The sequence below is a fragment of the Polistes dominula genome, unplaced genomic scaffold, assembly GCF_049000335.1.
Source record: "Polistes dominula isolate Pdom_NZ unplaced genomic scaffold, Pdom_raw_medaka contig_31, whole genome shotgun sequence".
In the NCBI taxonomy this organism is placed as follows: domain Eukaryota; kingdom Metazoa; phylum Arthropoda; class Insecta; order Hymenoptera; family Vespidae; genus Polistes; species Polistes dominula.
In genome coordinates this window covers 8,735,403-8,763,364 of record NW_028300925.1, presented here as the reverse complement: position 1 = coordinate 8,763,364, position 27,962 = coordinate 8,735,403, and the positions used below count along the sequence as shown (strand labels likewise).

The window sequence follows — 27,962 nt, the reverse complement described above, 5'->3', positions numbered from 1 at the left end:
TTTCTTAAGAAACTTATTTTTATTCATACTTTATATTCGTAAATTACAGATAACTATTATATATTTGTAATATCTTTTCTTTTCTTTAAATGATCATCACATTTATATAAGATTTCTTCTTTCTAGAGAAAGATTAATCTTAATTGTCTTAAAAATTGATTCGTTAAAACGAGAGTAGACAATAGCCCCAAGTTTCAAAATTTATTTTTTATATTGTTTCTCTCTATTATTTTTATTTGTTTAAATTAATATGATTTAATTCATGTATGCGTGTGTATACGTAATATATATACGTATAATATATATATGACAACCATTTGATAAATTAAAGAAATAAAAAGATCAAAACAAATATCTAAAAAAAAAGAACAAAGAAAAGGTATCATTTCCTATTCTTTGTTTTTTTTTTGTCGATTCATCGGAAGAGTTAATTGTGCAACAATAATATTTACACTTGTGTTTGTTGTTGAGTTGCAATTACTTATTCTAAGTATTTATAGTAATTTAACGAAGCAGATTAGAAATGTTTAATTACCACGCTTATTTAAATAGTAGCACAGAGAGCGACGAGAAATTTATAAATATAAACTTTATCGTTTTCTCTATCTCTCTCTCCCTCTCTCTTTTTTGAACAATAAGAAAGATTAACTATAATGTATATATATATATATATATATATATATTCGTCATGAACTACATAAAACGTGATATTATTTATATTATCTTCATATGACTAGAGAAAATTGTGGACATTGAAAAAAAAAATTGAAAATACAAAAAATATTAAATATATCTCTACATCATAGTTTATGGTGCATCATAACGACGATCATCACGATTGGGACGATTAATCATAATGCGAAGTAATCGATGAGTGAATGATTCCAAGATAAAAATATATTCACATGTATATATACAGGGTGTTTTGTAATTTGTGGGACCCAATTCAGGAATGAACAGCGGATACAAAAATTTCATATAAACGTGTGTCATATTTTTGACTTTGTTTATATGGTCCACTCCTAAAATAGGTACCACATATTATTTAACATTCTGTATATAAATATGTATGCATGAATTTATGTTTATATGTATATGTATATGTGCATCCTTTTAAATTAACTATGTTGACTCTCATCATAGTTATTTCAATCTATTATTTATATCATCACCATCATCATCATCATCATTATTATTATTATGAATTATTTCATAATTCAATGTCAGTTAGACTATCATATTTTAAAGAGCAATCTCGTATTTTGCCAATAATTTTCTCCGTCTAACGCTAATTACATATTTAAACTCGTTAGAGACACACGACAAACGAACGTTAATGACGAATTATTTTCGATAAATTGAAATCTAAAAAGTACACACAAAAAATAGGCCCCCTTCGCCACGAGCATAGGCATATAATATTCTTTTATATCGTTGAATTCTCCAGCGAAAATCCTTTATGTGTTACATAATAATAATAATAATAATAATAATAATAATAATAATAATATTAATTAATAATATCAATATTAGATTACATAAATCTATTCTAAAAAAAATTGTAATATAGATATAAAATTTAAATTGTAAGGATAAATTAGAAAAAAAAGAAGAAAAAAGAGAGCCAAACTATCATCAAAGCTACTAATTTTCGGGTGACTTTCTATGCGTCTAAAGTATATTTTTCTATCATTAGAAACTTCAGCTTTATGAAGTCTTTCTTAGAGAATTAAAAAGGACAAAACAAATGAAAGAAAGAAACTCATAATTCATCTAAGCCAGTAATAGCATGGTGAATTAGTTGAAAGTTTTCATTTGAATGACCTCGGCACAACCGTTACGCTAGGATTCTTTATTTATTCTAATAGAAGAATCCTGATGAGAAAGTAAAGGAGCTCTTTCTTGTCTGACTTCAGAAAGCGTTTCTAATTCTTGAACTGGACTTCGCAGCCAAACATTTCTTGTAGATCTTTCTTGATGACTCCCTCGATCATATACCTAGAATTTATTTGTACATTTACATATTAAGTAAATATAATCATTTAAAAAAAAACTCACAGTCCTTAAATATTCTATAATACTTGAAATAATATTATTTACTTGTTTGTGATGAAGCTCATGCAGGTACAATGTAGATAACGACATATCAGCTGCAATTAAGTCTGTCGGTACCGACTTGTTTATAACTACTTCGTTTCCAGATCCAAAAATGGATCCACCAAGTGAATTGTTTGATATACTTTGTTGCAGTCCATACATGAATCTTTTATCACTGTACAATGGACCTTCAGCTCTTGTGACGCCATAATATTGGTAACGCGGTATACTTTGACTGGTAGATGCTGAGTAATTTGGGTTCGAAACACCAAAATTACCATCAGATTGGTAGTTAAGTGCGCTGCTCATATTTGGAACACTTTGTTGGTTTGTCATACTTCGGAATAGATTTGATACTATTCCGTCGTACTGGAAAATAATTATAAATTATTTATTATCCAAGCAAATATATAAATCGATAATTGCTATCATTTTGTAAAATATACATATACTTACTTGAGGTCCTAAATCAGATACATTAGTTAAACTTGTAATCATTGGGTTTTCGACGGTTTGTACATTATTAATATCCTTCTTAGCTCTCTCTCTTAATGCCGTAACAAAGTTTTCTGCGTGACTCGGCGGCTTCCATTCTGGATTGGTTAGGGTAAAATGTATCAGGGATAACTCCGTTTTACCATCCTCAGCCGGCTCTTTAACGTCGAACTTTCCTATATTAATATTACATGCTGGATTATCGTATCCTGTATTACGATTGTTTATAGGATTCTGATCAACAGTTTGCCAAGCTGGATTTCCATGTTTTCTTATATCCATTTGAGCGAAACTACATACATCACCGACTCCAGTTACTTGGATAGTAAAATTACGAAAAAAGTCTACAATTTCTAAAGCTCTGCGTCTTATGCGGAAGCACAAAATAAATGGTGTTACCAAAGGAGATATCAATTCTTCCAATAAATGCACAATGGTATGTTGGAAGAGTACAGCTACCTGTGCTCTTGTTTTTTGTGTATGTGCAGTATCTCGCCAACTGTCCGGACTATAATGTATATGTGCCAAAACACCGTTCAACAATGCATCTGGACACCATACCAAATTTTCACTGGGTATGAGTCTTCTTGCACCGATTACAACAAAACTCAAAAACGTTGCTATTGTTATCATGTGGTCAACATGTACAATAGTATTCCATATTAATCCATATAACAAAGTAACGAAACACAGACAGCCAAATGTAGTTGCAAAAAATTTGGCCACGACCGTAGTTGTTGGGGAGGTGAATAAATTCATATATTTTTGAGCAGGATGATAAGCACGATTTAATCGGACATTTAATTCGTGATCAAGTTCGTTGAAATGACGAAGATACAGTCGACCATACGGAGACCACATTCTTAATCCCAAAGTACTTGGTTCGTTCTTTACTAGCTGCATTTAAAAATAATATTTGTTTTTTAATTTAATATTATATTAATAAGAGGAAACTCTTTTAGAAGAATCTTATTAATCTTTTTAATATTTATAGTATATTATTTGATGACTTACTTCGCCATAGCTAAAAATTAAATGAAGGATTTGCCATAAAAGAATTAATGGACATAATAAGAAATTAGCTATCCCAACCCATAAAATTTGTTTCGATAATGCTCGCGCTAGTTCCTGTCTCTTACTTAATTTTTTATATTCTTCTTTTAAGTGCCAATTATTTTCAAAAGGCGACCATGGTCCCCCTACAATTAAATGAACAAATAAAGACAAATAAAATTAATAGATTATAATTTCTTTATAATATAATTTTATAAATATTTATGAATACTTACAGAATAAGAGTAGTCCAATATTATATTTTAATCCTTTAGTCAAAAAAGTAATGTTACCAAATATAGGGACTTTAAATTTGAGAGGTAACAAAGACTTGTTGATCATAGCTACTTCATAATTTTTAAATCTTAATATCCTATGATATATGTCTAATTCCGTCAGCTCTCTTTTATGGATGCACATTTCCTGTTCCTTTTGAACTTCTATTACTCTACTTTGAACTTCGTGCCATGTAAAATTATCTAAATCCGCGTCATCAATTTTTAATGCTTCATTAAAGAATAATTTAATATCCCAGAACTTAATGAGATGATAGAGAACTTTAAGGATGCTTAGAGTTAAATAAATAGCTGCAAATAAAATGCAAAACCATGTAGCCCATCCTATGGAGGCTAAACACTCCTCGGATGAAAACAAGACATCGGGGATTGTTAATTTGTGCTGGATATCTTCATATCTATAAGAAGAATAAATAAAATATTTCAACGATAAAATATGAATAAATACAAATATGATTTAACATAACCATATTTGTTTATATTCTATATAGGAGCAAAAGATAAAACTTACCCAAGTAATACAGGATAATTGACACAATGCAAGAGGAACGTGAAGAGAGTGACTATGAAAATGATTTCTAGTAATTCAAAAAATTCTTCGAGCATCATGCATTTGAAGCCATGCTTTTGATGATAATGATACATTCTCATAAAGAATGAATCCAAATCTTCTATATGATTCCATCTGGCCTTGTTTCCTTCCGGTACTACATGTATCATAACAGCTGATTCTTGAGGCGTTTCTTCTTGTTCGTTATCATTGTCACCATCACCTTCACCCTCGTCGTAAGACTCGAGCTGTTGATAGCTGCCATCCAATATAGTTGTCATCTGTAAATGTTAATAAGTCTAAGAAACTGATACACTATGGTAAATAGTAGAAAAATGAAAATGACATTGATTGTGGACAATTAAAATTAGCGTGCCGCAGTATATAAAATGTATGTATAAAAATAACACTAAAGATACTAAACAAATTATGAATTTCTCCAGAAGAACACATATCTAAAGATGACACCGTTGTTGTTTGCTTAAATTTTTAACAATGACGTTGCATATTTCATGTATGCATATAATAATAATACAAATATTCATACTGTGATACTTGTAACAAATAATAATGATACAATTTACATGCAAACATTTATAATATGACATATGATTGAATCTTAGAGATGGAGCATTACCGTTTTTGCTCTTCGGTTTGGTTCCACACAGGTAATGACGGTATCTCGTTTCATTCTTTCATGTCATTAAGTTTATTTAACTACAGGTGGAAAGTTGCTCCCAAATCTGCATCTAAAATGCAGATTATGCGCCAAATACGTTAAGAGGGGAAGAAGAAAAGTAATAGCCATTGCGAATCGCTAGATATTTTGTTTAGATTTGATATTGTGTATATTTAAATAAATTTTTAACAAGAAATCTATTGTAATGATGATAGTTATTAAATGCAAAACCATTGCATTTAATAAAATTCTATATATTTAATAAAAAAAAGCTAAAACTTTCGACATTGTTTCTAATCGTTAAGAATATAGGTTAGAATAAAATTTGTTAAACCTGATGACTAATGTTTTCTAATAACAAAAAATACAGATGAAAGTAAGAGAAAAATATAGAATAAAAGAGTGAGAGAAAGAGAAATTGAGAAAGAAAAGAAACCATTTTAGTCAAAGAAGGAATTTAAAATGCACCGAGTTGACGAACTAACCACGTGTCAAGCCATTTTTAATGCTGATGCATATCGTATTAATTAATGCTAATGCTATCGTATTAACAATAAAGTCACCTTTATAAACATGACAGACTTTATCGCTCCCTCGACCAATAGCTTATCCCTGCTTTTACTTTTTGATTAGTGAAGAAGACAATATCCGTCCTTCTTCCTCCTCTCATGATGTGTTTTATTTTCTTAATACAAATTGTACAAATAGGTAGAGTAGGTTACTCTCTCAATGTCTGTAATCGAAAACATGAATGGCTAAAAAAAACAAAGCAGCTAGAAGAAAGAGAATAATACTCTTGAAGAGTATTGGTATCGAAGAAAGCCTCTTTGTTGTAATTTCCATCCTATTGAAACGATATAAATGGTGGAAGAACAAAGAAAATCAAAATGCATTATCATGGAAAATGACGATGTTGAAATTTAGAGGAAGGGGGATCTATTTTTTACTGATGTGTGTTTTAGTTTATCGAAAATTTTTCAACTAAATTAGAAAAAAATCAAAGAAAAATAAAGTGATCATAAAATATCGTAAGATTTCTAATCGAAAAGAATATAATATACGTTAGTCTGTATTACGCATCCGATTTGCTTATCGGATTCTTCACTTATGTCTTAACATTAACGTGTGACCTTTATTTCGATACGAAAATAGATTAGTGCGTTCAAAAACGCAGTACGGATAACTCAACGCGTATGTTTGCTAGCACAGCTGATATTCATAAACAAAGCGTAGAAATATCCCGCAATTATTCGTACCTTATTTTACTGCTTTTCGAAATTCTTTTCTTTGAGATTACTCGCAAGTCTTTCATTTACATAGAACTGACCCTTCGTGAATCGACACTTACATGTTGATTAACTTTAGACCTCTTATTCACAGCTAATTTAGACATTTGACCGTTAAGAATGCTTAGCTCCGTCCTTCGAAGCCACCATCTTTACTGATACTTTCTTTTATTTCTCTTGTTCACTCTGCGCCGATTGTCGTACACTTAGCGGCTAAAAAAAGAACTATTTTATCATCGTTGCTCGACCAATCAAAACGCAGATAGTTGATACAAAAGATTTCATTTTTACCATTATTTATTTTTTTGAATATGTATACATATATGCATATACATATATATTTTCATATTTTCGACAGTTTCGATCAAAAATTCATTTTGAAATATTTAATTATATATATATATATATAATATATATATATATATGTATATATACATATTTTTTATTTTTTATTTACTCAACAAAATGAATATTAGTTTTTTCATGTATTTGTCTTGTTTACTATAAAATAATTACAATTCATAAATTATTATCATATAACACACGATATTAATTTGAATTTAAAAAGAAATGAATTTTACGAATCGAGACTTTTGCATTGACTTATTCTTTCCGTAGATACGTACATTGACGAAATACTTCGAAGACATGTTGTGAAATCATTGATGAATTACTTCGTAGATTCTCACATGGTCTTGTGACTGAAAACTTCTTTGTATAGTCACAATTGAATTATATTAATTATATTTTATTAAAATATATTCTATATTAATGATTACAAAATAAAATAATTTTTTTAAAATTAAATGAATTAATAATAAAATTATTTCTCAATTTATTTTACCGCTGTCGTTTCGATTAATTCTTTTATCCGCGACGATGAATAATTCGATTGTCTATTATTTAAATAATTAATTTAATTATTAATTTATATATATGTAAATATATATGATTAACACATAAACTTTTAATGAAAATTGAGTTGAGTTGTTGCAATCGATAACGATTAATTTCAAACGTAATTATTAATATTTAATCGAATTTAAATATAACAAAACACTAATTAAAATATTATGGTAATTTTAAATTTTGGAAAAAGTGAATTTTTAATCCATCATCTTCTATAAATTATATTTATGTATCTATATGTTACTATCAAAAAGTATTACCTTAAAAAGACATTTGTTTTTATTTTTTTTTTTAAATTATATACGAACACATACGAGTTCGATTATTATAACGTGAATATGACAGCTAAATAATAGTTTTCTTTCGAACTAAATAACGATTAAGTTTACATAGATTTAATAGCAATATTTACAGAGTATCTCTTGGAACATGGCTTACAGAAGTATCGTATTGCTGAAGATTGGTGGAATAGGGTTATTAGCTTGGGTTGGTTGTGGATAGATGTAGGTTTTTATTTTTTTTTCATTAACCTATATGCTCTCGGTTAGCATTTATCACGCGAATTATAGCATGATCGTACGAGCATTGTTTATTTAAATATAATACGTAAAAAATACGCGTCTTAATGGAATGTAAAGAACTTGCGTTTATCGTTTAATCTTACGAATGTATACATGCACGCATGCGTGTGTGTTTGTATATATTTCTGTTCGTTTATAATAATGCGACACGTTTTTTTTTTATTCGTACGATGAAGTCATTTTTTAGGACAAAAAAAGAAGTAAAAAAGAACGTAGGTGATTGATTAAAGAAAAACATCTTAAAGAAATTGTAAATGTTATCTTTGCTGTGAATCATGCCACTTGATCTAATCTAAAACTTTTATATTCGAATAGCATGTTATTTTTAACCTTGTGTATGCGTATGTAGCCATACGCGCGCGGATGTGTGTGTGTGTGTTTGTGCACATGATTGGGAATGGATAAATAGTTTAACGAATAGGTTTTCGTACACATACATACACACGAGCGCGCGCGCCTACACAGAAACATATGATCGAATGAAGATTCTTTTATTGAGCTGAACAAAAAGGTGCAGCGAATATCAAAGAAGAAAAGGTTACTGATTGTTCTATTCCTACCTTTTTACCTTTTGGAAAAGAGCGCAAAGATGATTCGAGATATAGCATTAAACGAATCGCATGAATGCAAATTATCAAAACGAGGAATGATTTTCATCTCAATTTTCAAGTACACATCAAAGAAATAAACCGGATAAATAATTAAATTGCTTCATCGTCGCACGTGGACAATGTTGATAATAATATTTAATGACTTGCTATACGAAACTTATAGAGCTTTCGTTAATATTCGACAAAAAAATGTATGTAGCTACCATGTTGGTGTTTCCGTCCAAGTAGCGATCGATCTAAATTATTATTGAATTTTGTAAAATATTAATATTTATCTTTTTTTTCTTTTTCTCTGTGAATGCGAGCTCGATGATTGTAACGGTGTAATTAATATCTAATAAATGAATATAATAATAATAATAATAATAGTAATAATAATAATAATAATAATAATAATAATAATAATAATAATAATAATAATAATAATAATAATAATAATAATAATAATAATAGTAGTAGTAATAATAATAATAATAATAATAATAATAATAATAATAATATGTAATAATAATAATAATAATAATAATAATAATAATAATAATAATAATAATAATAATAATAATTATAATCGTTAAATGAAATCGGTTATTTTTTCATTTTTTTCGCTACTTGGATCGTCGTCGTCTCGTTAACAGTATCGTCACTGTTTTAATTATCGTCATCGTCATTGTCTGGATTATTTACTCTCGAGGGACTATTTGACCAGGACGTCTTGGTGCTATCCTTCGTCTCGGTGCTAGCAAACCACCGAATCCTCTTGTTTCTTCGTGCTTTGTACTGGCAGCTGTGCTGGATTCAGCTGAGGTTGCTAATTCGGTCGCTTGTTCATTATCGGATGACGATACACCAGTCTCTTCTTCGGAAGTTTCTTCTTGACTGGTTTGTGCAATAGTTGCTGGTGCTTCTGTTATTGTTGGTTTTCTACGTGGTAACAATGGCGAACGTCTCGAAGCAGCAATCGGTGATGAGGGTGCTTTCGTAGTTGCCTTTGGATGAATCTGAAGTCGATTTCTGTTTCTGAGCTTGTTCAATGGATTTACCGTTGTTGGTTTTAATGCTGGGGGATTCGTCTCGGCAGGCGCCTGTTTGACAATAATTTTATTTGTCTTTTTATTCTTTGTTTAGAATGAAGGATTATAGTAAGTTTATTTATCTCTCCTCTAAGAAATGTTTCACTCTATTTCGTGACTGAGGATGTTTCAGAAGGTCGAAAGATTAAAAGTATTCGAGAGTCTTCTCGTCGATGACATTTCAAAAGGCCATTCAGTGAAAGTGGACTCAAGAAAAAGAAAGAGAGAGAGAGAGAGAGACAGAACTTTGTATCGGATTGATGACATCATCGTCTTACCTTCTTCTACCTAATCTTTATTTTTACCAATATATCGTAATCTTTTAAGTATTAATAAAATATAGACAAGATAGATATGTATGAAATTATTCAAAACATTTGAAAATAATATATTATAAATGATCGTCTAACCTCATGAGTTTCTTCTTCGGTTCCTTCTCCAGCTGGCTCTTCTACTGATCCTTCGGCTACTTCCTCTGGTGCACTAGTCGTAGATGTAGCCGAAGTAATGGCTAGACCTGGTTTTTGTCTTAAATTTAGTCTTCCAGCTGTTGGTCTGACTACAGGTGATAATCTAGCAGGTCCTCCAATACTTCCAGATGCTCCCGATAATCTCGTACGTACACCAGGTTTTAATACAGGCGATGAAGACAACGTACTGACGGTTGCACTTTCAGCTGTTGGACTTTGTCCAATTTCTTCTTGACTGTCTTCTTGACTGTTTGTAGTCGATGGAGCTGCCGTTGGCCTTCCACGTTTGCGATTGATATTGAGTTTGTTGAAAGAAGGACGTGAAATTCCTGATGGTCCAGCTGAAGAAGCACCATTACCGTTGCCGTTGCTGCTGCTACTAGTTCCAGTGGCAGGAGCTGACGTCGTTGAGACACTTCGGGAACCAACTGTACCTCGGAATCTACCTCGAGATGTACCACTAGGTTTCTCAGCTGCAACAGAACCTACCGATTCCTTTTGAACAGCATCCTCCTCAACTGGTTGTTGTTGAGATGTCTTTTGACCAGGTCTTGGCCTCTTAAATCCACCTCCGTTCGACGATCCTCCGAAACGACCTCGTGTTCTTTGTGTTGGCTCTGCTGGCGATGATGCTTCTGTCGTACTCGTTGGATTACCATTATTAGACTTAAATCTAAACATTCAAAATAAACAACCAATAAAGTTTATCTTAAATATAATAGATTATTAAAATTATTTTACCGACCTATTTCTAGTTCCAACTCCACCACCTGGTACTCCTGGTCGACGGAATTTGCCTCTGCCAATTGGGGTTGGTATAGTTGTGGTAGGAGCTTCTGTCGTTGTAGTTGTCGTGGTAGGTTCAGTAGTAGTCGTTGTACTTGGTGTTGTAGTGGTTGTCGTCGTCGTTGTCGTCGTCGTTGTTGTAGTCGTTGTTGTACCGACCGATGTTGTACCAATCGTAGGATCAGTCGTAACTGCTGTTATTCCAGATAAATCAGTCGTTGTGGGTATCGAATCTGTTGATTCATCATCTTCAGAAATAGTGGAAGTCGTGGAATCAATTGATTCGTTGGTTTCATTACCAGGCATGTCTATTAAATTGGTTTGACCTTGCAAAAATGCATAAAGATCTAAAGCTACTTTGTCCATTGCCGAGGGATATTCGGTTGTCATAGCATTTTCTGTAGTAACGGTGCTAGTACCGAAATATGCCGGTGAAGATGACGATTCTGTTTCTTCTGATGCTTCTTTCTCTTCTGCCGATATTTTTTCTTTGGAAATTTCAAGGGATGGGACACTTTCTTCGTCTGCTTCTTCTTCTTCGCTGGACAATTTCGATGATTGATCTTTGTTCAATTCTAATTCAGCCTAAAAGTAATAATAAAAGTATTGATTTATTCTAGTTTTTTCTTTATAGTAAATATTCACATATTAATTTACAATACCTTCATTTTATTGATTATTATTCTTATTGTTAATATTTAGTATCATTAATTATACCTCAGGAATTGTAGTAACTGGACGTCTTCTAGACATAGGTGTAACAGCTGGTGGATTTTCTGACACATCTTCAGTAACCACAGCTTCTTGAACCCTATGTCTTCCACGTCCTCTAGTGGCCACTGATTTCTCTTCTGTATCTTCGTTAGGTGTTACACCGAGAAATCTTACGGGTCCTTTAGGCAAAACCTGAGGAAATTCTGGTCCTTCCTGATGTGTCCGAAAACTACTGGAATCGACGAGATCTAAACCAGGTCTTGGACGATTTCCACGTGATCTGGTTGCTTCCGTTGTTCCTGTATTGTGATTCGATCGTGATCTACGAACATTTTACGAACAATTTAAATACATAAAATACAAATATTAATAAACAATAACAAATATTTATTCTATATAATAAATATAAATAAATATTCATATATATATGGACCATTTATTTTGAAAGTGATGTAAGTCCACTTTCTCTTGTTTCGAGAAAATTAAAGATTAGCATATCAATGATTACGCAATTTCTTTTACCGACCAATTTTAAATTGTACAAAACATAAGGGCTTTTTAAGAAATTAAATATTAACTAGATATCCATAAAAAGTTTACATTAAATTAAGCATAAATCACGTGATATCTTATTTTTTTTAAAAATGGACCTACACCACTTTCAAAATAAACGGTTCATATATATATCATTAAATCAATCTAACGTAATCAACATAAATTATAACAAATTTTCAATCCATCAAACTCATTTATGAAAAAATTATTCTTTTCCGAAAATTTTTTAATCAATATTGTTTTTTTTTTCTAATAGTCAAACTTGGTAGTTTGAGGTATATGAATTATGAATTAATTTAAAATATCTTGATCTATCCTGTACTTTAAATTAATGAAAAAACTGTAATTTACCTGGGTGGAAATCTGGTATTGGCTGGAAGTCTTTCTTCAGAGACATCATCCGTATCAACGAGCTGCCTTCCTCGGTTTCCATTTCTATTTGGGATGACCTCGTTGCTAGCTGGTTCAACGGTGCTGCTGCCTCTATCAACTGCGTTGTATTTGCTCCTGTTGCCACTTTGACCACCTCTCCTTGGGGATGACGTAGTTCTAGAATTCACGTCGTAATTGTTCGTCACTTGTGTACCGGATGTACCGGCTTTATTTTCATCTTCTTCGTCGTAATAATAATACACATACTCGTATTCGTAATCCTTGCCGTTAGGTCCTTTCTTCACCTAAATTAAAATAAATTCGAATTATTGACATAAGTAAGGTGTTTATTTTTTTTTTAGTTATTATAATTAATTATTTACCTGAATACGGGAATTTGTACCAGCTGGTACCAGACTGACATCACTCAAATCATCGAAATGTCGGTCGGAGAATGAAGCATAAGCATCTTTTCCATCTTGACGAATAATATTCACTGGGACGAAATCGAATGAACGAGCTTCTCGTGAAGTCGTCAATATTGGCATCATTGTTGTGGGGTATTCATTACTAAAATATTTTTTATTTTATTCTTTAATCTATTATTCCTAAATCCACGTTTTTAAAGACAGATTATAATTTAATACGAAGCAAGACAAATTTGTATTATATTATATTATTTAGTATTAGTACTAGATACTAGTACTATATAGTTAATTACAATTAGTATAATTATACACACATACATACATACACTATACTAACAATTTTTTGTTGAGTAAAATAATAATTTTTGCATAAATAAAATTAATTGTTTAATAACAAGATTAATTAAGATAATGAAAAATGAAATATTAAATTAATATTAGATTTACCTGACGTAAACACCTGGAATAACCGAATCTTTTTGACGATTGATCATCGTACGATGTGAATCGACTTTCTTGACGCCATCTTCTTCCAAAACTCCCGTATCGCTAAAATTTTCAAGTTCGACGCGTGCTTGCCTTTTCGTCTCGAATTTATCTAATTGATCATCGTTTTTAGGTTCCAACAATTTAATCGTATCTAAATCCAAACCTCTTTTATCCGAATATTCTAATTTTAAATTAGCTTTCTTCACATTTTTCGTATCTTTCGAAATCGTTTTCTTCTCATCGATAATACTTTCTTCCTCGATTATGGGCCTTACAAAGTCATCTGGTATTTTATGAGAAGTTATAAATTCTAAAATACACAATATTTTCCTTTGAATTTTCCTTTTTAAATTTTGTATGAATTAAAAAATTAATTCTTTCTGTTTTTATTACCTCCAATGGGAATTATTGGTTTCAAATCTTCTTGTTTGCTCATGGATGTTTTCGAAGTAACATCCTTTGCTCGAACGTGTGCAATAATGCAGCATATTCTATGAAAAAAAAAATTACTATTATTATTGTACTCATGTTATAGGGTATTTTATTATATTAGAAAAATTATTAAAAAGAAAATAAGAGTGAGAGAGAAAGAGAGAGATGAAGAGAGGAAGAGATTGGATGCAAAACGGAATAATCGTAGTTTTAATGTACATTGAGAATGACGGCATAGTGATCGACACGACAACATAGTGAAAGTTTAGTTCAACTTTTGCTACAGGCTGCATCAGAAAGGCCACGTTCTCTCTAAAGAGAGTTTCTTCTTTACAAATTTAACCGTGTCTTTTATTTTTATATTCTTTCTTCTTCTTCTTCTTGTTTTCTTTTATTATTTTTTTACTGTTTTTTCTTGACTCTTTCTCTGGGTCTTTTTTTTTGGTAAAAAAAAATTTGGAAGTTAAAGTTTATAATTTAGGTAGCAAGATCTTCGTAAATCGAAATTAATTATGGGAAGATTGGAGAGAGAATTCGTGTAATTGGAGAAGAAAGCGAAGGCTTTTAATAAATTCGTCCTCGTCCTCATTTTGGTCTCAAGGTCTTTCGGATGAACGACTTCTGGGAATTTAATTTGGATCATTTCGGACGACCTACTTATACTTGACAAGTCATATAAGAAATATTATAATAAAAACTCTAACACACTAATTAATTATATTTGTAAAAAATACTAAAATAGTATTACACTAATTAATATTATTTTGTAATATAATAAACTATTAAAATAGAATAATAAATGAATAAAAATAAAAAGAAACATTTATTAATTTAATAATTATAAATAATTGGAGTAAATATAATGAAGATAAATCATACGATAGATACAAAAGATCGAAGATCAAATATCCCTTAGCGATCGATGTTACATTTGCAAGGTCGATCAGTTACGATCGATTTCTCCGTTGACGATTTTAAGATGAAGGATAGCAACTTACTGAATTAGCCCTACGTGTCTTTCAACTTTTTTGGCAAGGTCTTTTAAATCAAAATAAAAAAAAACACCAGAAGAAAAAGATGAAATAAAGAAAGATGAGAAAGGAACAAATCTTGTGTAGAGAGCAATCTATTTTCTATGAGCGTACGAGAGTTAGTATGAAAAGTGACTTGTTAATAAAAGTACACCTTTTTTAAACATGTTCTTTTTTTTTGAATATACATATACGTATAGATATTTATTTATGTATAAAAACAGGATGAAAAGAGTTTGCGACACTCGCTAAACCACTCGCTGTGTTGTCCGATTCGGCCGTTCCGTCTGGCCGATTCTTCCGGTTCGCAAAGAGATCGTATACCTATATGTTTTAGAACGTATATATTTATACATATCTATGTATATTTGTATGTGTGTATTTATGTATGTATGCATGTATTCATGTATGTATATATTTATATATGTATGAAGCAGGTGGAAATACTAGTTTTATTATTACAACATATGCTCTTTCTATCATATAGTTTGATATTAAAATGATTGATAATTTGAAAGGATATTAATAATCACTTTTATAAATGAATAATTTACTATGAATTTCTTTTTTCACATTTATTATATTGTTATTATTATTTTTATTATTATTATTGGAGGTATAATTTAAGATTGTTATTCCAAGATATTTTTCTACATATGAGTGTATGTTAATGTATAAAAGAATATATATATATATGTATATTTTCTGTGAAATTGTATGGGAGAAAGCTGTTGCTTCAACTATAAAATATTTATACACATAACTATGTATATATACAAACATACATACATACATACATGAGAGTATACTCTTTGCACATGAATATTTCCAGTGACATGAAACCGTTTACTTACGTAAGTTATAATATTACAACATTGAAGTTAGTCTTCGATAAGACTTAGTTAAGTAATTGTTTATATATTATATAAATTGTGCGTAAAATTTAGAGACATGTGTGTGTGTATGTGTGTACTTTCATAGTTAATAGTACAAATTTTTCTATTTTTATTTTAATATGTAAAGTAGCTACAAGGAAAAATAAACACACGTGTATGTGTGTGTGTCCCACTCTCTCATTATTGATGATATATATTATCTTTTATAAAATTATTTATGAAAAATAACAATGAAAAAAGATCATTTACTGTTAATTTACTTAATTTAGTTAATCATCTAACTTTTCAGATATTTTAACTTAAATTCGTTTCAATTACTTTATTTTCAGGATTTACTCCTACATATGGTTATTTTAATCATTATGTTCAAAATTGATTCTATTCACGTATTCCAAGATATTTTTATACTATAAAAAGTTTTATTAATTTTTATATATATTCGAATAAAATTTAGTATTGTAAATAGGGAAATGTTATTTTATCTTTGATTAACTGATACATATGGTCGTTTCAATCATACTCAAAATTAATTGCATTATCATATTTTATAATATTTTTTAATTGTACAAAAACTTGGATAAATTTATATATATTAAAATTATAGTTTAATACTATAAATAATTCATATAATCAAATGTGTTATTTTATCTTCGATTGACTCGTACATATGGTCATTTTAATGAGTCCAAAAAATCGATGTAATTTTAGAAGATTTATCCTTCAAATTAAAAACGTTTTCAACATTTTATTACATTGAATTAAATTAATAAAGAAAATAATATATAAAATCATATACATAGATCATAAACTAAAAAAGATTTTTTGTCTATTCTCGTAAAAAGATCTATCGATCCAGACGCCATAAGAATTTAGGACAGTATCGACGTTCGACAGTATTCTCGGTCCGACTCGATACGATTCGGTTCGATTCGATTCGATTAGACGTTAGATTTAATTTAATTCTCGAAACGTGAATATTTAATCACCCTTTCACTTAAGTTAAATCTTGTCCAAAATAAATAATCGTACGTTTTTCGTACGTAAAAGTAATTATTTTCTTTTCTTTTTTCGATAAACACACACATACACATACACATGAATGTATTCAAATAAAGATACACTTGAAATGAAAAACGAGATGGAATGATAATGAACAATGAAAAGATATTAAAATATAATTAAAAACGAAAAAGTATAAAAGAATCAGAAAATAATGATATTTCGAAGACACCAACGTAAACGTCATCGTTGATCGTCGTACTCACAAAAGAACGTTTTTCAGCCACATGTCTGCACAGCACACTTTCTTCTTTCTTTCCTTTTACTTTCTTCTTCTTCTTTTTCTTCTTCTTCGTCCTTTTTTCTTACCACCTCTAATCAATAAAACGATGATTTGATATTTCAATATTTTTTCGTTGAAAAATTTTCTTTTTCCAAATGAAATTCGAATCTTTGACCAACTATTTGTCAAACACTATTTCCTTTTCCTTCAAATATATAAGTGTTCCTTTAGATATTTTTCTCGTAAAACATCGATCTTTGTCACCGTAAAACACACGCGATGATCATCGCTCTGATCTCTTAAATAGAAATCATTCGCGAGATGATAAATTATACGATAGTTCTCTTCTTCGTCCTTTTCCTTTCAGGTCGTCGTATTCGCGTAACTTACGACGTACGACTCGTGAAATCAAACGAATGATTTTCTCGCGTTAATATCGGATCATACAAACACCTACACACACTCGCACGCACTCATACACTCACACATAGACAAACTTAAGAAAGAAAGGGGGAAGGTGAGGAAGTGAGGTGAGCAGGGGAAGGGGAGTGGAGGGGTTAATAAAAAGTGAGAAAAAATAAATGGATAGAAAGAGGAAGGGAAATAGAATAATTATAATAATGATATTAGCAATAATAATGATGTTAATAATTTAAAAAAAAAACAAAAAAGAAAAGAAAGAAAGAAAGAGAAAGAAAGATACGTTCAGTCACGGAGTAAAAGTAAGAGGTAGTCGAAGAACGTGGTGGTGAGGGTATGAGAACGGCGGCAAAGGCAGACCTCTACTTATACGACACCCACCACGGCCACCTGGATACACCCCACCAGTGCAATGAAAACTGGACACCACGTAGGAAAGACTCGGCTTCGATGTACGAGAGAAAAGGAGAGATTCTTTATGCTTCTAAAACTCCCTACTACTTATCCTGAACGAAGCACCGTTCTTATACTAGCTTTTAAAACGTTCATTTGATTTTTATTATATAAATGTTGTTTGTTGTTTAAGTAATATGTAGATGTACATTATACAAATACAGTATTTCTATTCAAAGTTGTACAAATTAATTTATTAGGATGTGCGTATTTTTTATTCATTGTATATTCATTGGGGTGGTTCGATTAATTTGTAATTATTGTTTAAATAATATGTATTAGTTATATAACTTTGTTGTAAAGTAATAAAGTGATTTCTTGAATTGTAAAGATAAAATTAGTATACTGATACAGTATACGCGTTTAAAGTTGTAGACAAAAAATTTATTATCAAAGATGTGTATTGTTTTTTATTGTATATTTATTATTTGGTTGAATAAATTTATGTATGTGTGTGTTCATTGTTTAAATAAAAATTTATTAGTAACGTTTAAAGTCATGAATTATATAGTAATAAAATTGATTTTTAATTGAGTGATGTAATAAATTGTTAAATAAAATGAAATTGTAATTAATTTTAATGTAAGATTTTAGTTGGACAAATATATAGATTTTCTATTTGGGAGATGATTTGATGTAGATTTTAGTGTTATTAAGCGCTTTCACAATAAGCAACGACACGAGAATTAGCTAATGTAGATATATGAATAAGGTTGATGGTACTTATGTTGATAGTGTTGTGTTGTAGTAATCGTTTTAAAAGAGAAGAGTTTAAGTTAGTTTACGTGGAATGTCCGCAAAGCCTTGAAAAAAATAAATAAAGAAAGAAAAACAAAACAAACGTTAGTGAAACTCAAAGCTTCCGTTATCGATGCTAGTTAATACTGACACGAGTAAACTTTGCAAAATACAGGAAGAATATAATTCTTTTCTTTTTCTTTTTAATATTATGTACTTACAAGTTTGTCGCTTGTCTAAAGATTATAATTTTTCATTGAATATTTTAACAAATATTTATAATTTCATTCAATTCATTCTAATTGTTTTCTTTTTCTTGTATATAGATATTATTGTTCTGTTTCTTTTTAATTTCCAATCATGTTTATAGTCGAATGATTAGAATTCTTCGCATACATTAGTGATTACCTACTTTCTTCTCTTCCTTTATATAATATTAGATATTTAATATTATTTTCAAATACAGTTTATATCTTTTTTATATAACATTGCAAATTATTGAATTTTTATAACGATTAATTATTATTTAGTAATTAAAAGGCATTATTTGAGTTAAATTAATCGTTCCAGTATATAGCTTTTTATATCGATTCATCGTGATGTCTCGACTAGCACTGTAGGTGTCAAGGCCCAGTGAAACCGTGAGCTGTATAAACTAGCCGATAGTTGCGAACGCAACTACCGACAACTATAGTATATATATATATATATATATAGTAGAAGGCAGTCACTACGTTAAAGGTCTTTGCGTTTCGTTGCGCAAGAAGAATGTCGAGCCATTAGGACCCCAACTCTGGATAACCTAAAATAATCTCAAGTGTTCATTTTGAATACTCATTCTTATCTATATTTATTCATATAATTACTAATAATATCTAATCATTTTCACTCGAATATTTCTATTAATTTGTTATATAATTTGTTTGATATTTATTTCTTTTTGTATTCCAAGTTTCAAGAAAGAGTATTTTATTTTATAAAATTATTTAAATATTTCTGGTCCATCATCTTATCATGTAAATATAACATAAAAATGTTAATAAAATTATTTGTAATAAAACGATAAAAAAAAGAAAAAGTATACAAAATATAATAATTATATAAAATAACGATGAATAATTATATTACAAAAGTAAAAAAATACTTGAAATGAAATAAAAGTACTGTTAGATGGTCGGACGACGATCTCAAATACTCCTCGTACGTAGACGTAAGAAGCTGCAGAGATAGATACCACATACATACCTAGAATTATACATTTATATACATGGTATATACGAACACATAGGAAAAGAGACTTTCTCTCTCGACAAGGAGAGCACTCGAGAATACTCGCAGAGTCAGATACAAGGCTGCTAAGGCGAAGGCGAAGGCGAAGGCGGTATCTCGAAGGAAAGACAAAACGAATGACGAGGAAACACAATGTCTTTTCCTGCCACGTCGTTAAACTACAATGCAATTTCAGTGACATAATTTACGATTAGATAGACTCATAGAAAAAAAGAAAAAAAGAGAAAAGAAACAACAATCGAGAGAAAATAATACCATCGTTTTTTCCTATTCAACAATAGCAAATTAACTTTTGTTTTTGTTTGTTTCTTTTTTTTTCTTCTGATCTTAAATTTTAGATGTTAATCTATATATACAGGATTTCTAATTTTATATATAGTTATATATTTAGAATCTTATTTCTAATCTTACGGATATAATGTGTAAGTAGCGTATACCTTTGAAATCATTTTCACTTGCATCGATGTCTCTTGTTATAGTAGGATCTTTCTTATCCAAGCGTTGAAGTCTCTCGAATCTCCGAGTCTCGAATTTCAGCATCCAACGTTTGATTCTGTCTCATTGCATTTCTCTTCGCTGAATCATCGTTCATCGAAAGTGATATGTGATCTATGAAAGTCCCTTCAAAGAATTTCTTACTACACGTTATGACTCTTCGATAAACCGAATTTCTTGCTCAATTTTCGTCCTTTACATATGATACATCATCAATGTTATTTTATATTTGATCGGACATCAAAAATTTATAAAACTTCACGTTGAAATTTACAGTATTTTATAGTGACTTCTTAAATAATGAACTTTGTTTCATTATATTGTATTATATATTATTACATTATTACATATTTGTTAATTATTGAACAGCCCGATAAATTTTTCTATATACTTGTAGAATATAAATCTAACCAGATATCTAGTATTTTATACATAAGGTTCCTTAAATAATATATATTGGAATTTATTAATAAAAAATAATAGTAACTTAATTTAATATTTAATATTAATCATTTTTATTTTAATTATTGATCAATCCAATATATTTTTCTATACACTTTTATAAAACATTTAATCAAGTATCTAATAATTTATTCAGAATCCCGATAATTTACGAGTTTGTTAATATTTAATAATTATAATTTTAATATTAATAATTGATCAACCCTACAAATTTTTCTATTTACTGGTGTAATATATTTAACTACCTACCTATGAACATTAATGTAATAGAATACACCTAATAAACATTTGTGTATTTATATACTGTTAGTAATGGTAATAAATTGGTAATAAATTTTGGTCATACAATGATCGATATGATAAAATCGTAGTCTTTTGGTACCGTTCGTTCGAGATAACTTGCTATGGGTTACAATACGTTACACTGAACGACGTCAATATTAATAAAACACGATTGCCATTCAGGACGAAACCTATTGCGTATCCGCTACTGCACCTCGGACCTTTTTCGTACGAATGAAATACTAAATGTGGTTGGTCATTGACTATAACTTGACTCCAAACTCGACCCCCGGTGCAAACACGGAACAATAAATTACATATGGTTAGGTGTCTTCTCCTTTTTAGTGATGACCTTTTCGAATAATAATTAGACAACAATAATATATACAAATATTATATAATATTAATATCAATGAATGATGATATGTAACGTAATACGTATGATTTAAAAAAAAAAATTCATTGAAAAAGCGAAACTCGATCTACTCATGTCAAGTCATCAAAGATATTCTAATGTGTAAAAAAAGAAGAAAGAAAAAAAATTTATTTATTACATATACGATGACATGTGTATTACACATTGATTACTTTTTTTACATATTGATAATGTTGTATTTATATTAATCATGTAATATATTCAAGGAATTATTTAATATTCATATCACTACAAGTATTAATATTATTATTTTCTAACAAATTTTGTAGACGAAATATATTGAATTATTAGAAATGGGTCTTCTAAAAATCTTTTAGGCGAAGTATCATCGATAATAAAAAAGATTAGGATTGGATGAAAAATGTTTGACTTGTATATGAGAGAAGACGATGTTAGGAGAAAGTCAGAATCGGATTTGTCCTTCGAAAAGAATTGTGGCTGAGTTGAAAACATTTAAATTGCCATCGCGATCGGAATTCCGAGTGTTCCGAGTCCGAAATCCGTGTCATATACCACTTATATACTTGCTACCATCTTTAACATTTTTTTCTTACTCTTTCTTTCTTTCTTTCTTTTTCTTGTTTATTTTCTCACTCGAATTTTACTTTCTGTCGCGTACGTGAAATCGTCTTTCCAGTGAAAAGTAAATCGATACTTTCCTTCGTGTTCTTTATTAGTACAGTCATGACAACACTTGAAACAAATTTAGATCATTCAATGCGTTTAGCTTGTTTAGACTTTTCAACATTTTCTTAGAAAGTAATGCATCTTTCCAAATAATACACAAATATGTGTATGCTCAAGCACAGTTTCTGAAAACATAGAAGTACAATGGATAACATCTACATTCTAAATTACTATAAAAGGGAAAAGCATTGCAATTAAAGGAACAGAGACTCTTTGTAATCTTTATTGATCTAAAAGCAGCTGTCGATAATATAAATAGAAATAATTTCTAGAAAACAATGAAAAGAGTAGGGATAAGAACAGTTTTAATTAGTAGAGAAAGAAACACCTTAATTGTAAAAATATATTTTTTTTATCTGTTAAATAAAATAAAACAAAATTAAATTAAATTAAATTAAGTAAAATTAAATATTTTAAATTCTTCAATGCATACACATTTAATCCGACTATAAATTTCTATGAATTAATACTAATTTTGTATATGATTATAAGAACAAATATATAGGGCAAGAAAGTATGTAAATCGAAATAGAAACAGAAGTCTTGTAACTTTTGTAATGTAATAAAGAATATAATTATAGGAAAAAATAAAATATTTTTAATTCTCCAATGAACATAAATTAAACCCAAATATAGTTAAAGATTAATATTAATTTTTAATATAAATGAAAAATAACAAAATATTTTGCAATTATTCAATTGACATAAATAACATACAATAATAATTAAATATTAATATTAATTTCTTATATAATTAGAAAAGTTAAAAAAAAAGTAGAATTATTCGGATATAAGAGATTAGAAAGTATCGACAGTTGACATTTGAAAGATGCACTAATGTAAGTAGTATTCGTCTTGGTTGCGTTACTACAAGGATAAAAGCCAAAGGAAGAAAGACGAAAGGTATAGCAAGGAACGCGTTTCAAACCTTTGAACGAACTCTTTCGATGTGATCTACGTGATACTTATATACATAAGTAAATACATTATATACATACATACGTACTCATTTCCAAACGTCGCTTTTACGAACTTCGCTTTCTCTGAATTACGGGTGTGTTCTCTCGATGATTTGAGAATCGGTAACACGTACTTGCATGACTTTTTAAGTATGTATTAAGACTCCTCAAGTGTATACAATAGAAACAGACGATATAATCGATCTGACACACCTCAAAACATTTCTTTACTATGTCCCCACATTTTTATCCACAATTTTTTTCACTCAATTTCCATTTTATACTTTTTCATCTTGTTGACACACTTCGATCAACTTTTTTACAAAAATTTTTTCTTGCATATTTCTATTTTAATTTTTTTTCATTTTCTTTCATAGTATATTTCGATTATATTTTCGTCAAAGTTTTGGTCAAATTTGGATTTTTTTGTTTTGGGAATTTTTTTTTTTATTTTGTTGTTAGTTTCTTTTTCATTTTCTTGATTTGTAGAAAAAAAGGATATATATATATGTATGTATGTATGTAGAAATAGGAGGGGAGGGAAAGAGAATGCAGCCTATCAGAGTGAAATCTCCAAGTTGCAAAACGTCCTCTCGAAGCAAGGTCGAACGCCCGGAACTCGTTCAATGTTAAGGACATTCGCGAAGCAAGATATCTAAGATACTCTCAGAGATTTATTTAACATTTATGAGTCAAAATTATTAACAATTAATATTTCAATCGGTATTTGTTTACCTCAATAATCAATGAAAACGTTCATCACTATAATCTGTTAGATCCAATTTAAATAACTATTTTATATGTAGTATTTTCTGCAATTTAATGTAATACAAAACAAAAATTAATTGAAAATCGATAAGAACCGTAGAAATAAAATTGATTTGAATTGCATCATAAAAAAAGCAGAAGAAGAAAAATATAACAGTGGGATTATTTATAAATGATCTGTCTCGTTTGTTGAATAAAAGAAAAAAAAACCAGAAATGAAATGACTACTTCATGCTATATCTAAAGAAAAGAGAAAGAATAAAAAGTGTGACGTGTTTTGGCGCCACAATAAATCGTCGTTGTTGGCAGAGAAAAAAGAGAGAGAGAAAGAGAGGGAAAGAGAGAGTGAGGGAGTGAGAGAGAAATGCAAATAAAGTTTTCGATTTCGTTGGGTACGAAAAGGACGATGACGAAAGCATTCGAAGAGTATAAAGTCGGTTAAAGGAATTTAGTGGAAAGTATTCCCCTCCCCAACCCCATCCCCATAAAATAAGTTTGCTTCTTATTTGTTGCTCGTTCGACCGGTCGTCGTCCACTGGTTATTATTTTTTTTCTCGAAGATCCACCTCCTTCGAAAAGCTTTATCTTTTCTCTCAAGGTACAACATCTTCCAATATAAATAATAAAAGAAGAATCGAAACTCGATCGCAAATGTAACTTTTAGACGGCAGAAAGACATTCGACCTTTGTCATTTCATTTGGATTCTCATCTCGTAAAGGACCTTTAATGTTCTCTTTTTTTTCCCCCTTCTTTTTTATCTTCTTCTTCATCGTCGTTGTTGTCGTCGTTGTTTTCCAAGAGAAAGGATTTAAACTGATTGTCAGTGAAAAATATTTAATCATAATTCATCTCATTGAATGTCTCCCGAAGTATTTTTATTGTTTAATATTGCTATTATTTTTGTACGTTACTTTTACTTTTAATATTAATACTAAACAAAATAATATTTTGGTTGAAATTTTATTTATAGCGAAGAAGATATAATGAAAAATATAAAAATATCGTAAAGTATTTAAATTTTAAAAAATTGCAATTATTTTTTTCTATTCGTTATTTAAACTTTTCGTTTTATTACCAACTAAATAATGTTAACTTTTAAAATTTTATTTATGACGAAGGAAAATAAATAGAACGATCGTAAATTTTAGTAAAAAAATTAATTCATCATATATGTTATGCAAAATAAATGAAATCTAATTGTTTACACGCGTGACAATAAAGTGATCTTACAATGGTCAATATTATTTTATCACGATACATGTACGTCCAAAATGAAGAGATGAAAATGAGGGGAAGGATCAAAACGTATTTTTGGCAGAATTCGAAGGCAGGAACAAGTTCGGTGGTTATTCCGGTTCTTACGGAAAACCGGATATCAACTTGACCTACTTTGAAACTTCGACGTTGCTGAAGCGATCTACATTTTGTTACGGTCAATCGTACTGACCGTATGGAGAGTGACCTTAGCATTGACGAACGTCTCAGACACACCCCTTCTCTTTTACCTATACATATACATACCTATGTAAATAAGTATTAACTATCTGATTATCTACATACCTTTATCTTTTCTATCAGACATCAATATTGGATTTTATTATTCACAGTCATTTATAATTTTCTAATTGTGTAGTAAGAGAGTGGGAGAGAATAAAAAATACGGTTTTATTTTTTATGTATTTTAAAATAAACAAACCTATTCGCGCGTGTGATAACAAAATTATAAAATACAAATTGTTATAAATAAAAATTATTATAAAAGAATCATAGAAAAAGTAAATGGATAAAGGAGAAAAAGGAGAAAATATTAATAAATATAAAAAGAAAAGAATAAATAAGAAAAAGAATATTAATTATTTATATACGTTGATGAGTGGGTTGACAAATTATGAATATAACGTGTTATAGAAACAATTTTCGTTGTCTCTGTCAAACTCACTCACTTTTTATTTTAAAACTTATTTCAACCCATTCTCTTATTTATAAACATTATAGAAATTAAAGCCCGTTGATTATATATTATAATTGAATATTAAAACAATTAAAAGAGAACATTTTCGAATAAGAGTTAGTTTACGTTATTTGACTTATATGACTCTCTCATTACAAGCCATACTAATTTTCTTAAGTCTTACAACTCAATGTAACACACAATTGTCTACGAAAAGACTTGGTAAGAGAAAGAGAGTAATTTCGCAAACGTAAAGTAGTTGCGAAAGTAGGAAGCGATTATGAAAATGTCGAGCGGGTGCAGAAATGATTTTGCTGGTTGTTATTACAGGAACTGTAACAGGGATTATTTTTAACTCTTACAGGAGGACTTTTAACGTAGAGAATAAATTTAACGTATGTATGCGTGTATATATGAGCGCATCTTTTCTAATCCTAAGAAAGTTGCAATTTCTCTCTTGGTGTTTGCAACAGAGAAATATGAACGAATGAAAGATAAAAAGAGAGAGAAAGAGAGAGAAATATTTTTTATTTTTGATGTATTTCAAACTGAACAAAAATATTCGTGTAATCAAATGAAAAATTATACAAAAATATTTAGAAAAAAGAAATGAATGAATAATAAGTAAAGAAAATAAAAGGAATATTGTGTTTGTGTATGAAAGGAAGAAGAAGAAGAAGAAGAAGAAAAAGAAAAGGAAAGACTTTCTCTCGAGCATTGCTCTTTATCCGCTTTCCCTGATATCGCATCCATCCGCGTGCTGATTTCGCGTAGGTATAGGATCTCGCAAGGACGAACTTTTATTACCAATGATCGATTTTTCTTTAATAAGCAAGCTTTCTCGAAGAGAGAGATTTTTCTATATATGAATAATACCCTTTTTTTCATCGAATTACAAAACTCCATCGCAATTGAATTGAAATTGAACTTCGTTGTATCAAATATTAATATTTTATTTACCGTTATAGAAATAATTTATTTATAATAATTAAATATAAAATATTTGTTTATATTAATTATGAATTATTATTATTATTATTATTATTATTATTATTATTATTATTATTATTATTATTATTATTATTATTATATAACACACAAATAATAGAAATGTAATTAAATATTAAAGAATCCAATTTACTATCGACATAATCAAGGTACTATAGTCTCGTTATATAATTTAATAATGAAGTTACGATATATAATAGTATATTAATAAATTATGATGTAATTGTAAATCAAATTTTTATTGGTTGTGAAGCTAAATAGACATTATTATTAATATTATTACACTTATGACAGATATTAATTATATCAAAAGTATAGATATCACGGAAATAAGAAAATGAAATATATAATAAGATAATAAAATTGAAATCACATTTATTATCGATGTATTATTTTCAGGTGATCGTCAATACAGAAAAGGAAATTGTAGAAATCTTGAAGATTCCATTGCCACGTAGTCCTAACGACATTAACGAAAGGTCAGTGAGCAGCTTTTCTTAACGTTTACTTGAGAGAGAATCATGTTTGGTTACGTAAGTTCATCGTGCAAATTACCTTTCTCATCATCTCTTTCTCTCTCTCTCTCACTCTTTCTCTTGATCTTACTCTTTCTGTTAGTCTTTCTTTTTTCGTTGATTCAATCATCAAATTCTCGGCCGAGTTATACATATATGTGATAATCTTGACGATTAGTATTATTTCTATGCTTTCCGCGTTGCTTTCTTTGTCGTTTCTAATGGACCTTGTTTTCAACTGGAAAATATTTCTCTTTGGAATGTTGACCGGATCAAGGATTACAAGTGAATAGGTTAACAGGATTCGTTTGTTATTTCTTATTAGAATTTTAACGTGGGTGATATGCATTTCTATACGTTAAACATCGTTAATCTAATTTATCCGACTCTAACGATTACTATTATTACTAACTAT

General features: G+C 29.4%; 2 protein-coding genes across 6 annotated transcripts; both read right to left on the bottom strand.

Annotated features, from left to right (window-relative positions):
• Nucleotides 1-6,657, bottom strand: Atg9 (autophagy-related protein 9). Of its 4 annotated transcripts, XM_015333297.2 has the most exons (9): nt 6,427-6,627; nt 5,734-5,903; nt 5,129-5,240; nt 4,453-4,772; nt 3,882-4,339; nt 3,607-3,791; nt 2,554-3,489; nt 2,101-2,466; nt 1-1,998 (listed from the first exon to the last, which is right to left on the bottom strand). In XM_015333297.2, exons 3-9 carry the CDS (start codon nt 5,180-5,182, stop codon nt 1,843-1,845), a joined length of 2,475 nt encoding a protein of 824 aa, XP_015188783.1. In that variant the 5' UTR covers nt 5,183-5,240; nt 5,734-5,903; nt 6,427-6,627; the 3' UTR covers nt 1-1,842. The 4 variants fall into 4 exon arrangements, with proteins under 4 accessions (XP_015188783.1, XP_015188807.1, XP_015188792.1 ...); XM_015333321.2 differs by lacking the exon at nt 5,734-5,903 and having other exon boundaries at nt 6,519-6,657; XM_015333306.2 differs by lacking the exon at nt 5,734-5,903.
• Nucleotides 6,658-9,120: 2,463 nt separating this feature from the next.
• Nucleotides 9,121-17,822, bottom strand: LOC107073250 (uncharacterized). 2 transcript variants are annotated; one of them, XM_015333821.2, is made up of 10 exons: nt 17,066-17,822; nt 13,835-13,932; nt 13,400-13,751; nt 12,908-13,094; nt 12,792-12,829; nt 12,504-12,701; nt 11,601-11,919; nt 10,843-11,468; nt 10,038-10,770; nt 9,121-9,639 (listed from the first exon to the last, which is right to left on the bottom strand). In XM_015333821.2, the coding sequence occupies exons 1-10, from the start codon at nt 17,086-17,088 to the stop codon at nt 9,238-9,240; spliced, it is 2,976 nt and encodes a 991-aa protein (XP_015189307.2). In that variant the 5' UTR covers nt 17,089-17,822; the 3' UTR covers nt 9,121-9,237. The 2 variants fall into 2 exon arrangements, with proteins under 2 accessions (XP_015189307.2, XP_015189303.2); XM_015333817.2 differs by having other exon boundaries at nt 12,504-12,829.
• Nucleotides 17,823-27,962: the final 10,140 nt, after the last annotated feature.